Genomic DNA, 15,649 nt, shown 5'->3' with positions numbered 1-15,649 from the left:
ACGCCAATATCGTGTTTGTTGCCAAAACACATGTTTTAAAAACTCACTCGTTTGGGGCCTTTCTTCCGATTGACTGTAATCTTCAGATGCTTCGCCCTGATATTCGTCGACTTCCCCAAATGGACAGCAGACGGCTTGGGTAGATCCGGGCACGGCAGTACATTCGTAAGAAGACGGACAAACTGTTCCATCTTCGGACCTCAATGCGCACGCCACTGGTGCACCGCTCAGGTCGTCGGTCAGCGGCGTTCCCTCTTCGCAGGGATTTGCATACACAGTTTTTGGCCGGCCTAGAAATAAATCAACACATTGAAAATGATGTATTTAATATCTTCGCAAAAAAATCAAAATCTAAGATTGGTTTAAATTTAAAATATTTGTCATCCTTAGTACAGACTGTAAGCAAACACATTCCTAGACTAAAATACCCATTTATGCACTCACTAATCAAACGTGCTCAAAGTGTCACTTTAATTTGAGAATTTGAGTCGCTTAAATATTCGCTCCGTCACAGTTTTAGTTTCCGTAGTCACAGGTTTGTCAGCGGGTGTTTATTAAATGAGTCTCTGACGAAGTTTATAAACGTGTTGATTACAATACTATTTCTACGACAATGAACAGAATACAAACATACTGTCAGTGCTTCAAATATCTGATCGTTGCCAACGCTCAAATTGACTTGCGACTGTGCTTAATGAAGCTGGCATTTTAAAGTGTCACCTGGCGCACATCTGATCTTAGATCAACCAATTTGGAAAAGTCAATAGCTTTTTAAAAAACACCTGTATGTGGTTTGCTGGTTTCTACACTTTGCTTGATAAGCGTATGTGAATATAGCATGATGCAGTGATATAATAATATAAAAACTATTACAAATTCATATTTTAATTAGGGTGTTCTATGTCGTATTAGAACTAGAAAATATTTTTTCATCCTGCATTTAAAACCTTTAATATGAGTAACAAAAATATCGACATCAAGAAAGCAGTTATGAAAATTAGATATATTTTATAATCTAGTGATCGGAGAGTTCTGTCCGATGTTGGTTCGGTAGTGGTCGACATCGAATAGAGCCCTGTCTCTTGCATTCTGCCATGGTAATCGTAGGTTAAGTTTTGATAAGACGTAAGGAGAGTCAACCTGATCGCAACAATTTGTTTGCGTTCTTTTGTTTTGGAGAGTTAGAATTTTAAATTTTGATCTAATGTGGTTGTAGTTATGGTTTTCAACATTAGTGTTAGTTTTGTATGCAAAATATCTTAAAAATCTGTTTTGTACTCGTTCCAAACGCGTGATGTGGACGATGTAATTAGACTGAAGCGAACGAAAGCGTACTATGAACAAACGCATAGTACACTGCAAGGGGAGATTTGGGGTTTTTAAAATCTGAAATTTGTGATTTTATTCGATTCGATTATTACTCTATCCATATGAGTCTTAAAAATCTTCTTTTCGTCCAGCGTCTAATTTCTGCCACTCCCTCTAAGTTTTTCACATTTTTGGTGAAGGTTATGCTAATACATTTAGCTCGATTCAGGAAAAGATGATTATTTTGACAGTATTGTTCCAAGCGCAGAAGGTCTTCTTGGAGATTTAGACAGTTATCGGAGGTTTCAATCTTGGTATATATTTTGAAGCCATCGGCGAAGAGTAGTATTTTACAATGTTTGAGACAATTTTGTATTGAATTATTACATATTATAAAAAACAAAGGGCCAAGATGACTGCCCTGTGGTACACCGGAGGTGATGTCAAAAAACTCCGATTTGTATCCATCGACTGTCACTCTTAATTTTTATAATTATTTATAATTATAATTACTGGACAATCAAACCATTTCGGCCTCAACCCCGACCTCTGCAAGCCTAGTCGACAATATTTGGTGGTCTGTCTTGTCGAATATCTTACTGAAGTCGGTGTAGACTACGTCAACCTGCCCTTTACTGTCAATTGCCCTAGTAACACATTCAGAGAAACTCAGTAAGTTTGTATCGAGAGACCTCCTTGGAAAAAAAACATGTTGTTCTTGGATGAGTTTCTCTACGATTTTGCCAAAGGCACAAAACATTCCTATAGCCCTATAGTTCTTAACATCCTCTCTATCGCCGCGCTTAAAAATTGTCTATTTCTGATAGGTAGGTATCGTCAAAATTAGCTTTATTAAAATTATATATTCTTATATATATATTATATATTCTTTTGTTTGAAGCTCAACGCAAGACACAGACCAGAGGAATTCTATAGCTTTATGGATGGCATTTTCCCGATTCGTGTAAATTTGTTACAGTATCTCAATATATATGGTTAATATGACAGTAGAAAGCTACGAGGCAAAATTGTCAACTCAGGTGTTGACCATGAAAGCCCTACAGTACTTGCCGCCCCTTTACGATACCGAAATGTATTAAATATTTACATCCCAGGTAAATAAGTGTACTTACATACAGGCAGCGACGGACATAAAAATTCAGTACAAGAAGACTCCTTCACGTTAACACATTCTTCATCCTCCGGGCAAGTGTAACCGTCGCAGGGATCGTCACATTTACAGGTGTGGCAGCCGTCTTCACCAAGTTTGAATCCATATTCGCAAATCGCCGCACATTCTAAATGCTCGCACTCTTGGCCATTTTTGTCCAGACTCCTGGCTACCGAATGGACACGTACTGAAAATAGTATACATGATGTAATGCCCGGTACTCACAAGGTAAGTGAAACATCACTCACAATTTTCTAACGAACAATTTACGTTCTCGGCGGGGCCCATGGATCCTTTAATTTTTCTTCCCATTCGATCGACGCACCAGCAGACTAATTCGTTCCTGCTGCATTGTTTGGGTTCGAATTGACCATCCTCCGAACACTGAGGGACATAGCCCCTTCCCGCTCTTTCATTTACGGACAGAATTTCCGATAATTCCCTTTGATGGAAACATTCTAACAAGACGAAACGTCACATTATGCTATTTCAGACATGTTTGGTATATATTGTAGGATAATTAAAAATTTAATTATAGGCTGTTTTAGAAAAATGTGAACTAATGAAATGGGAAATTCCGTCCAGTTCCGTTCAATATCGGTGCAATAATTAGTATATTATGCAACAAGTGCGGTAAATGGCATTTGTCTCACGAGTTTATTTGACACTAGTGGAGCGCAGCGGAGCGAGTTTTTAATAAACGAGTGAGTTAAAACGTTTTTCTACTCCCGTCTGTAAAACACCTAATTACCCACCGATCTAGCGTGCGGGAAGCGTCACTTTACCACGTCAGTTTCGTTTCCCATGAATCCGAGCCACTTCGGACATTTCCTGGATTTTACCGCACGGATTTGAGAGCAATCGGATGTTTTCGGAGATATTTCCCACGCTTTGAATTTTGACGTTTGTCAATTCTGACGGTCGTGTCAGTGAATGTATTCTTGTTGTTTTGCGAAAATGTACCCGAACACTAACGGTCGTAGGAAGGTATAGTATGCAACACGTTCGGTAAACTTTTTAACTCACTCGTTTATTAAAAACTCGTGAGTCAAATGCCGTTTACCGCACTTGTTGCATAATATACTATTACCGAACGTGTTGCATACTATACTTTTTCTACGACCGTTAGTTTTTGGGTACATTTTCGCAAAATAACACGAATACATTCCCTGTCAGAATTGACAAACGTCAAAATTCAAAGCGTGGGAAATATCTCCGAAAACATCCGATTGCTCTCAAATCTGTGCGGTAAAATCCCGGAAATGTCCGAAGTGGCTGGGATCCCTGGGAAACGAAACTGAAGTGGTAAAGTGACGCTTCCCGCATGCTAGATCGGTGTGTAATTAGGTATTTTACAGACGGGAGTAGAAAAAAATATTTTTGATCTATATTGTAGATTCGATACCAATAATTAGGCTTCGTTGTCAAGGTAAAAATATGCTCATCCAGCTTTCATAGAAATCCTATCAATGGGAATTAAGGTGCTTTCAGGAAATTGGGAGCGAAGAGGTATTTTTTAAAAAGGTTTGCTAAACTTTTAGTTAGGAGAAATTACTACGAAGACATGAATTCAGTTATTTTTGAAGACTATTGTGGTGAAGTGCTAAAAAATATTCCAGCTGATTCATATAGTTATCGATAACGCAATCTATCATTCACCGCGCATGGCGAAGACTCCAATTTCAAACAATAAGGGAAAAGAAAAAATTGTCAACTTGTTAGCGATGAAATAAAAAAAAAGAAATTGAAGATAATGCATTTTTATTTATTTGAAAGGCTAAAAATGAAAACTCGGCGTATAAACAACCAAATTCGGGTATTACTCCCACAATATGGCTTTTGAAAAAAACTCTACCAAAATATATAATTTCAAGTTATTTTCAATTATTAAAAAATATGCACGGTGTCCCTTAAAAAATTGAACTTTCGATTTGATCACTAATGAACTATTAGTTTTAGAAATATTGTACGAAAGTCAATAAATTCTCTGCAATAGCTTCCTTTCGAGATGCTTTCATAGAAATACAAAATTTTTAATAACAAAGAAGTTGCAGATATTGTTTAAAAATGTACATTTTTCGAAATATACCCTATAACTCCAGATATTAATTTGCGGTTTTCACCATTAAGTTTTTTATGGAAATAGTGATAGTGCTAGTTTTGCTTTAAAAATGTTCAGATTTGGTGAATGGTGAATCGATGAAAAGAAAGAATTCTGGACTGAAATTCGCTTAAGTATCTTTTGGGTAACTTAGCATACTTAATCACGTTTTATTATTTTAAACCTTTCTGAAATATACTAGAAGGATAATTATTATAATTTCTGTTTTAGAAATTTTGGTTGACTTTTAATGTACTATATAAATTGTTAAAACACTTCCACAAATTTACGACTTAATAAACCTCCGTCGTTTTTTAGTGCTTTTACGTCAATTTCGGCTACATATCCATAAAAATTTTAATTAAGATAAACAGTATTATAAAGGCTGAACGTGGAACAAGTCAACGAATGTTTTTGAAACGGACTTTTCATGATTATTAGCAATTTAGATATATTCAATATGATAAGAATACCTGTTAGATTTGTGGGGTTAGTGCAGGACGACCCACACTGATCACTTTGACAACATTTCTGTATCGATGGACATTCTAGATCGTGCGTACAAAGCGGACCACACTCGATATCTGAATCTAATCCTGAAGGACACGTTCCGGTTTTCTGAATTTTCAATGATGCGGGGCAACACACCCCATAATCATTGCCTGGAAAGCATTAGGACAATTTTCGTTTTCATTTGCAACATAAACTTAAACTGGAAGCTACCTTTCTGTACTAAACACTGATACATGGGCGGACATGTTGGTTTGCCAAGATCATTTCCACACAAAAAAGGTCGGACCGTATCGCTTATACGTAGAGGATCACCCACGGGACATATGTTATCCAAACTCCTTCCCTTCTTGCCTGAAACAAAATTTAATTATAAAATAATTGCTTACATATTGTCTACGTATTATAACTTTTTCTTAAATTGAAAATAAAGAGGAGAGACAGTCTTGAGATGAAAAAGGTTAGTCGTGACCTTTCAAGTGATTTAACAAAACACATTTTCTTCTATAGGTGCAGCTTGTTTCACGAAGACTTCTGATAAGTCAAGGATGACTCTTTATTACAATTCAAATCGAAATAGGATTGGCTCATTTTATTATTTGAACTTTATGGAAAAAGGGATGGTTCTTTATGTATCGGTATCACGAAAAATAATTCGGTTGATACGTATTCTGCAGTTTTAGATTGCTTGTTGTTTTTCCCATTTGTTTTCTTCTTCGAATGGTATTCAAATTTGGATTATTTGTCTAAATATGTCTATATTGACGAAGAAAATTAATGATAGCAAATTACTTAAAAATTAATATCTACGCAGCAACGAATTACTTTCTAAATCGGCATCCAATTCTAAGAATTTTTTTGTCTCCCATTGTTAAATGTCTTTTTAATAAAAGATTAGAAATAACCTTAAATCGTATAATTTAAATTAATTTTCTGATTTAAGGTAAAAAAGAAATTGCGAATTTATTTTTAAGTGCGGAATAATTTTGTTGTTTTTTTTTCAATCTGGAATAAAATTTAGAAAACGCTTTTAGCCGCTAAACGCTCATTTTTATAATATTGCAAAAGGCTTATGGTAGAGTGATTAGGTTGTGGAATTGACCGGTCAAATTTTTCTGTGTCGATTGACCGAAATAATTTTACAAATGCTATGAAATTAATATTTATTTATTTGTATTTACTTATATTGTGAGTAACGTCGCCGTCGCGACATTCTGAGAACCACATGGAGTCGATATGATTATTGGGATCCCCGAATCGCTAAGTATCGTATTCGGATATTCCTTGAAGATGGTTATAGGTAAATTGAACATCACAAAAGGATAATAAAATACATATTGTTATTATTAAATAATGATAGATAACACTCTACAATTGCAATATTTAATTTAAAATATTTTTTAACTAGCCAATTAAGAAGTGGTCAATTGACTGTCAATTGATCAGTCCCAACAGTAAGAGCGTTGTAAGTTAACATGAAAATTGAGGAACAAGGTAGTAACGAGTTCAAATCTCAAAATCCCAGTCAACAAAATCATCAGAAAGGACAAACAATAATAATATACAAATAGGAATAAAAAATAATTTACGCTATTTTTTTAGCGCTACGCCATGTAACATTAAAATTAAAAAAGTAAATATTTAGATATCACGGGGTTGTTGACGATGCCATCGTAAGTTAAAAAAAAACGAAATTAAGTACGTTCAGTAGTACCGATAAAAAAATTCTTAAACAATACTAATACTTGCATCAAGTTATAGAAAACTTAATTCTGGATCATAATTAGTCAGTTACTAGTGAATCTAATCACTAAATAAGCAATCCAAATTCTTGAAGGCCTAGACCACGGTCCTGTTAATTTGATATCAAAATTTCGCCCGAATTGTTTGTAAACAAATAATTATGCAATAGATTCATTACGCAGCAATATAAATTGCATGAAATCGGCATGTAGTCCGTGAACTTTAGAAAACGGGCTAATGAACTGAAAACGATCGCTGCAAAAAGACGAAAATATCATTCTTAAAACGTGAGTCAGGCACACCTGTAATGTCAAATCGTCAAGACTGCAAACCTAATATTTTTGTGTTTAACCAAAGAAAGGAATTTTTATGGCATTCATAAACCAAGGAGTGTTGGAGTCATAATTAAATGCGGTAAAGTAGGTCTAGATTAATTTATTGTTTTTTTTCTCATGCCATTAACACGTTATTTATCGGTTAATAGTGTAAATTGCGGAAGCTAATAGCACGCTTATTGTACCGAATCGATTTCTTAGGAATAATGTAGTAATTTCAAAAGTGTAAAAGTTGGTCAAGTGTGATCAAGTTCAGTGCAAAATGTGTTTCTTATACAACAAGGAGATAAAGAGTTCAATTTAAAATAAACCTGCGTAGATCGGAAGGTATCTAAATTAATGCATATGCAACAGGCCGGAAAATAAGATCCATTTTTGGAATCGCCAGCTAGGCAGCTGTGAAGCTTTTTCTATAAAAGTTCTAATTAGTATATTATGCAACAAGTTTGATAAACGCCATTCATAGATAAAGTTTGATTAATACCAAGTGACTGAGGAGGTTTGTGCCAGTGTTGCATACTACGCTTTTTATACTTTTTCTACGACCATTTGCAAAACACGAGTGACGTATGACGTGACTGTCGGAGCCATATAGTATTATATAATATAGTGGCCCTACTACGGTAAAAACTACTAACCTGAACTTTGCGCCATTCTCTTTTTAAACCACGATATCCACACACTGAACTCGGTTTTCCAAAACATTTAACGAGATCTAGGCACAGTTTGAGAAAATACTGCCCTAAAATTGCCGCCACTCCTAATTCGTAACTAAAGTGCACACGCCTGTCAAGTGCACACGAGTAAATTTTCATCTATAGAGAAGCATATATCCTCGCATATATCAGATGTTCAAATAGTACGGAAACGGTGAAATATCTACAGAATTACACAATTGCTCAAAAACAACAAATGTCCAACCCACTGGTGGCGAGAAGGTTATGGGCGAGAGTAGAAAAAAATTGTTAAAACTGAGGTATGATAACACTAAAGTCGGATTCATAAGATTTATTTATTATATTGTTTATTTGTTTTTTGAGTGTTCAGCGCCATCTACCCAGAATACAAAAGAAACTTTGTGTAAGAGACGGGGGATTTTATTGTTTATTTCAAAGTTGACCCGTTCCCACCACCCCTGGGTTGGGGTGAGGTGGAGTCATGTTTGGTGTTATTGAACAGTTTTTTTTATTTAATATTTAAAGGACATTTTTTGTTTTGTTGATCAATTATGTAATTCTCAACTTATTTCATATTTTCATTTGTTTCTTAATATTCTCAATATTTGTTTTCATTGTCTTCAATAAAGAAAGTAAATATTACATATTATGTGCTTACAATAGAAATTCTACAATTTTCTATTTTATACAAAATGTCCCACCGAGAACTTCGTCGACCTGGTATGGGAAAACTATGAGTAGCAAAATTTTGAATTAAAGTAATGTTGATAGTATGATTTTCGCTAGTTTTTCAACATCCAGTTTTATTAATAACCGAAATTATTAACTAAATTGATTCAACAGAGCATTTTCTACAAGGTAAGTAATAGAGCAAATTTTTAAAGGATCACGTGTGGGAAAAATTTACAGATATTGGTCGGTCTGCAAACGTAATGTTTGACATAAAATGATAGATATCTCAAGAATGGTGAAATGAAATATGTCTGGATGTCTGGCCACTTATAGTTTTCTCATAGCAGATCGACGAATTTCCCAGTGCGACACCGTGGATAGGTAATGTTTTCATAACAAAGTCAGCAACTTTGATCAAGTCAAAGAGTTGCACTTATCAGGCGTTTGCAAATAATTTCGAAAACATGCTTTTACATTTAAGTAGAAGTGATATTGTTTATGATATTGCTGCAACTAACTGCAATCAACTTTATTTCATCCACATTGCAAAGTTCATTCGATCGCCCAGTGGATGAGATGATTGGGTTTCCCTTTATAACTTCTATGGTTACAGGTTGATGTCATAACCAATTATAAAATACAACTAGGATATTGAAATTTTGCATGTTTCACAGAGCATTTTCTCTTATCGTTATATCCAGTTATAAAAATCCTCTACCCACTGATCGGGTGTCACTTCAAAACGTCAGCTTCATTAAACACTGTCCCGAGCTACTTCGAGCGTATCGGGAGGGATCGGATATTTTCGGTAAATTTAAAACACTGTTCCGCGCATTGACTAGTCAAGCGATTTAGACGTAGTTGATGAAATTTCTCGATGGTACAGCATAGAGTATGCAGACAAGTAATTTACATAAAATTAAACGCGATTAGTTTGTTGGTAAGAGGAAGAGGAACAAAGCAATCTCTTGTCATAATTAATTTATCGCTAATGGACGCGTCTCCTACATCTATCGGCGTATGAAAATGTGACACCGCACCTAAAGAGTATTTGTTCGGAATATAATTAGTGCAATATATGCGCATGCATTTAGTGCACGTGAATAAGTGTGACTAAAAAGTTAAATTATGGTAATTTGAAAGCCTAGTATACATGTAGAGTGATTCGCGGTAGATGACACGTTATACGCTTATGAAAAACGAGACATATGATAAAAGAGTTTTAATCGACGAGACGTCGTTCAATCACTTTATAATCATTTTTGGAAGTTTTCGAGAAATTAATTATTTTCATTATTTTTTGTTAAACGACTGCCACATGTTCTGCATAGGGATATTTGTGGGTTTACCGTTTTAGAACAAAACTGCGAAAATTTAACTATTCTCGTGCGTTGTTACACCTTGGTGGTTTATTAATGACAGGATGCTTATGGAATTGATATTTGTCGAACAAATGCGTAAAATTTTGCTTATGCAATTGGGAACTTGACAACATTTTAATTTGAAAAATATTGTTTATAAAACTAAGTTTATACTATTAAAAGAACCACAGTTCACAAAAAAAATAATTTTGTAGTTCCATGTAACAAATATAGGCAATTAAAAATTGTAAAATTTAAATCCACTTTGAAACGCGCTGTGATTGGCCGGTTGTAACGTCAATTCGCCGTTGACCGACTACACGCTAGCCGGACGGTAGCATAGAGAAGCCATTAGAGAACCACGACGCGTTCGTCTTCGTCGTTTTAATTTCAGTTTTTGTTTTGATCCTGTCTCTTGCTTTTGTTATTTTGTGTTTAGTATCAAAAAGAAAGTTTTGAAAATGACCGAAACTGATTTTTAAAAGATCAATTTGGTAATTTACCTTTAGTGGATATGTTTATGGTGACATCTTACATACAAAGTATCGAAAGTTTTTTGTTTTGCTAAGGTTCGCGGTGGTAAAACTAAAAGGTCTGTCTGAAAATTTAGCCACTAGTTTCAAACCAATATAATATTGTAATCAACTTTTTTGTTTTGCTTCCATTATTATCACGTAAATCACACTAAGCACGCCATAATTGCAACTTAAATATTGGGTTTTGACTTTTGATATTTGGTATGCGTTATTTCTATTCATAAACAAATGTATTAAATAAATAAAAAAAAGTTCAAGTTCCCCATTAAAAGTCTCGTAGTTTCCAGTCGAAATAATTGCCCAAAGCAATGATGTAGAAATAAACTAATTTCATTTTAAAATTATCAAAAGTTTTTTATAAATTTCGCAATACATTACACCTATTTAAAAAATGTGTTAATGTTTGACATAGCTTTCTCATTCAACGAAAAAAAACATGAATAATAATTTATACTTAAACGTGAACAATATGTGCAGTAGATGTATCACATATACCATGCATTTATCAAAATTAACCTATTGGTTGTTGATGAACTTTGTCTTCAGGTTATAAATTTGCCGTTGCCATATAATGTTAACTTCCTTGGAATCTGCTAGAAGCAATGATATTTGACGATGCTAAGTGAAAGTCGGGAGATTACCATTAATTAGGAATGCTTGAGGTGTTTCAACGAGTAGATATGATTTTTAATGAATATGAAGATCATGAAAAATAACAACAATGTGATGGAATGGTGGTCCAAATTATGAATTTATGAAAAATTTTCGGGAGTTTTGAAATTTTGTAATTCCAAGTTCAATTGCCATTTTACCGTTTCATTTAATTTTTCTTAATTAAATCTGGCTTTTTCCTGCATTTATTTTATTTATGTATTAATATTTTATCCTGTATAAATGTTAGATTGTTATTAGATAATATAGTCGATATAAGTAGGTAAAAGTAGTAGCTATATAGTTATACTATACTCATTTTTTATGTTTAATCTTTTCTAATATGCATAATGCAATTTTTTACGAATATCTGTGTTAAAATCCCAAAATCTGTGGAAATCAATAGCATGTCATAATAAAGAATTATGCAACACAGACCGCAAATAATAAACGATAGCGAAATAATATGCGAATAATTTCAATAAACATATCAAAATCAACCGCAAAGGAATGTTGTGCGTTTATTTATATATTGCGTGTCACAACCCGTTCGTGGTTAGGAAGTACATAATATTTAAAAATATTACTTATGAAGATAGTATTGTATATGTATGTTTGTTTCCCAAACACTATTCTTATGTCGGAATCATATTAATCTTTTAACCTTTTTTTTCTTTCAATATCTCCATTATATTTTAGGCATTTTCCCAAATCTTTATTAGAAAAACTGAATATTTTGTTATTATTTTAAACATTTGTCTTATTTGAGGTTTGCTCAAAGTATTTCTTAAAAATACCTTTCTAAGGTATTAATATAGAAGCAATGAAATAATATTCCTGGGCGGAGTCAATACAGTATGATATCAATGTCGATTATTACAGGTTATTTTTGGTTAAAAATAGACCTAAGCCAATAATTTTTATTGAAAAATTTATAAATTTCAGTAATGCGCCTTTTTTATATTCTAGAATAAGCGAAGTGACTGGTGTAATAGTATATTGTGCAACAAGTTTTGAAAAAGAAGAAGACGTTTCAATATTGTTATATAACAAAAATGAATTGATTGCGTTTTTAGATATTTTTCATAGCAATCGTCTGGAAGAGTAATGCAACAGGTTTGATAAATGCCATTTTAGCAACGAATCTAAACAACTGATTGAAGAAGAGAAGAAGATCCACTTTTCCTTTTCTATGAACATCAGCTCCTGCAACGTGTGACGTGATTGTTTGCTATACATATATAAGCAGTCGAAAAAAGTAATTTTATGGGTGTCAAATAAAGGAAAACATGGTGGATGTTTCTATTGTATAATTGTTTTGTACGTCAATTAAACTCACGGTCGCATCTGGATCTGTAAACAACTTTTCCAAAATTCTGACATTTTCGGATCACACGTCAAATGTTTCTGGCACCTGTATTTGTTTTACTACTGTTCGTCGTATCGTATTACATTTATTCGGTACACTTTTGTCTATGGACTTTGAAAAGTTTTCACAGCAAAACTATTTGCGGCATTTTACTTAACATTTGCGGTGCGATGTTGCTGTGGTCATTTTTTGCAACGACCTACTCCAAGGTGGGAAAGGTACCAGTGGAATATAAGCTTTCCAGGAGCGAACACAGGGCATTGTTGGATACAAGAACAGAGGAGACAAAAGATGAACTCTTGGAACGTTTCTGCGAAGAAAGAAATTTGTTGATTCATACGTGTACAGCAACGGGAAGTATACGCTACTGTGTGACCTGTATGCACATAAAACCCGACAGGACTCACCACTGTTCGGCCTGTAACGAGTGTGTTTTAAAAATGGATCATCATTGCCCGTGGATCAACAACTGCGTTGGATTTCACAATTACAAGAGCTTCGTGTTGCTCCTTTTATACACCAGCGTGTACTGCATTTTTTACGTCAGCACTACGTTCCAACCTGTTTTGGAATACGTCGAAAATGCTGACAACACCACTTTTATACCTGTCGCCGTGGGATTTGGTTTCGCCCTAATTTTAGCGATCGTCACTGTAGTTTTTCTCTGTTACCATATAATTTTATTATTCAGAAACGAAACTACACTAGAAAATTTGCGACCGCCCCAATTTTTCGAAGAAAATCTAACGTTTGATCTTTCGCCTTATCAAAATTTTGTGGAAGTTTTCGGAGAGAAACGGCGCTTGTGGGCATTACCTGTGTTTTCGTCCATAGGATGTGGCCATATATTTCTCTTGGAAAGACGATGACGCAAAACTGACCAACTAAAACGAAATAACTTCTAAGGCGAAATATACATTTATATTTTCCATCTATTCGTAGATTTCAATCTAGACTTTGAATGTTTGCTGAATATGTCAAATTCGTGAGGTACCTAATATAAGGTATCACCAAATCGTGACACTAATCACTAGATTATTTCTGTTCTTGCACATCAGATTAGATGGGATATGATTCTTAATTTCACAATCTTGGCGTAATCTATTTTTTAAGATCTCTGGACCATTTTGGACATTCACTTTTGTTTTTCTCAAAATACGCTTTCGACGAATTAGATTTAAATTTCGAATACATTTGTAGAACAGCTTTGTTTCAAACTGGTTTCAAATATTGACTAGTTCTAAAAATCTCAAGCGGCAAACTTGATCTGGTTTTATTATGCCAAATAATGAATAATTATTTAAAAGTCGTTTTAAATTTTGCGGATTGAGGTTACTTACTTCTGTGGGACCGTTTTATACGATTTTGAACAAAGCTTTAAAAAAAAATAAAAGTAATTTTTAAATATTTTCTTATTTCGTTACTTTTACTTGTATGGCGATATAGGTGTTCTATTTGTATGTGCCAAATGATATTTTGAATGGTGTATGCGCTAGAATTACAAATTTTTAAGCAGTCGGCAATGGAAAATAATATAAGTCGGAAGGCAGGAAAAATGCCTATTTGTCTAGAAAGTTCTCTCAATACCTGGGAGATCTATTGGTGAATGCATAGTTGTGACACACTATATAAAAGAGATCCCAACAATTTGCTACAGACAAATTGATCTGCCAAACCATTGACGCAGTCAATATACAACTATTTTTCTACGATTTTTAAGTGACTGTAGATCAAGTAATGATAATTTTAGAATTAATTTTACATCCGCATTCACCTCACAACTGAAGAATAAAAATGTATCTACTCGACATTTCTAATAAATTTCTCTGGCTAGGCACACAAAGAACTCCGAAGTGTTTGATTTGGATATCAACGGATTTTTACAAATATGAGACTTAGAAGAAATTAAAACGGGCTTTTCTTTTTAAAGATTTAGAGCGGCCTAGTACGGATTTAATTTAGAATTCGGCCAAACCAAACTTGCTGTTATTTCGCCAATCATCCTGTTGGCTTCTTAAGACCTTAACTCAAATTGTTCAGCCAACAGGGGTAAATAGCAACTTCCATCTATCACCAACGGAAGCAAGAGGAATCCAAAAGATTTCTAAATAGTATTACAGCAGCCTGTGGAAGTTTCTTTGAAATATTAAATTATAATTTATATAGGTACACAAAAATACTCACACGTGGGCACTGGCGGGCATGGCGGATCGGCACATGCGAGGTCTTCCAAATGACATTCTAACGCATTCGGACATTTAATATCATCACATGGATCTCTGCAATGGCAAAGCGGGCAACCGCTCTTGTCCAAAGAAAACCCGTGAGGACAGAACATCCGACAAGTCGCTTCGGCACAGGCTTTGGGAACTAAAACCGTTAAGAAGTTAAGTCTCCGTATTATATAGGATTTAGATAATTGATAGGTTACTAAATTATCGTGTTTCTTATTAAGCCTCTGGTCTATGTGAAATAAGCAAAATCGAATTGTTGATTGATATTAAAATGTTAATTGTTTCACTGCAATTTGCAAGTCTATTGCATTCCTGTTGTCCTGTAATTAAAAATGAATAAATGTATAACTGAATGGAATATATTAATTAACAACTCATCACAAATACAATTCCTTCTCGTCGTGTTACATTTTTAGCACAAGAAGGCGATGGTGCTGTCCAATCCAGCTGCATTGCATATTTTTCCCACATTTTAAATCTATTATCGAAAATGTGACCAAACACAGTAACACAGTTAGTAATTCGTCTACATGAATTAGGAGCGATAGTTTTGCTGCGAGTGTTAATGATCTAAAATTTACTTCTTAAATTTATCTTTTAGGTTCTCATTTCTTTATAATAGATGCGAAAAAAAAATTGAAATTAAATATTTAGACCATATGTCAAAAGAGTGAGTTGTGTTTTGGTTGAAAGCACATCCTAAGGAAAGGAAAGGAAAAAGAGAACTTTCAAATTAAACTATTTTTATTTTTTGAATTTTTTTTTTCTATTTTTTTTTATTTTCTGCTGTTTTTCTATAATTGTGTACTTTTTTTCATCTACGCGTGTTAGTGTATTTCGATTTTGATTTTCTAATTTGAACTAAACTTTACACAGTACTTAAAATATATATACATAAAAAGTTTTATAAAAAATTTATTAATGTTAATAGTATCAACAATATAGCTACTAGCAGCTTATGCAGATAATAACACACACCAA

General features: G+C 34.0%; 2 protein-coding genes across 4 annotated transcripts in view; one reads left to right on the top strand and one right to left on the bottom strand.

Moving 5' to 3' along the window:
* LOC132708430 (fibrillin-1-like) overlaps positions 1-15,649 on the bottom strand; it is a 52,947-nt gene that overhangs the window by 13,874 nt on the left and 23,424 nt on the right. For all 3 annotated transcript variants that reach the window (XR_009619946.1, XM_060680784.1, XM_060680783.1), the window contains exons 5-10: positions 14,619-14,804; positions 5,304-5,444; positions 5,054-5,242; positions 2,728-2,937; positions 2,442-2,666; positions 48-290 (exon numbers count right to left, since the gene is read on the bottom strand). Coding sequence is in view for 2 of the 3 variants with exons in the window: in XM_060680784.1 (XP_060536767.1) it covers positions 48-290; positions 2,442-2,666; positions 2,728-2,937; positions 5,054-5,242; positions 5,304-5,444; positions 14,619-14,804 (1,194 nt within the window). In the remaining variant the exon portion in view is untranslated. The remainder of the gene's footprint in view (positions 1-47; positions 291-2,441; positions 2,667-2,727; positions 2,938-5,053; positions 5,243-5,303; positions 5,445-14,618; positions 14,805-15,649) is intronic.
* LOC132708432 (palmitoyltransferase ZDHHC2-like) lies at positions 9,009-14,695 on the top strand. The gene is made up of 2 exons (XM_060680788.1): positions 9,009-14,545; positions 14,601-14,695. The coding sequence occupies exon 1, from the start codon at positions 12,467-12,469 to the stop codon at positions 13,301-13,303; it is 837 nt and encodes a 278-aa protein (XP_060536771.1). The 5' UTR covers positions 9,009-12,466; the 3' UTR covers positions 13,304-14,545; positions 14,601-14,695.

This window comes from Cylas formicarius, unplaced genomic scaffold (genome assembly GCF_029955315.1).
Source record: "Cylas formicarius isolate icCylForm1 unplaced genomic scaffold, icCylForm1.1 PGA_scaffold_10__41_contigs__length_53128322, whole genome shotgun sequence".
Lineage (NCBI taxonomy): Eukaryota > Metazoa > Arthropoda > Insecta > Coleoptera > Brentidae > Cylas > Cylas formicarius.
Note: the sequence above shows the minus strand (reverse complement) of the source record. Positions and strands in the feature narration are given on the sequence as shown.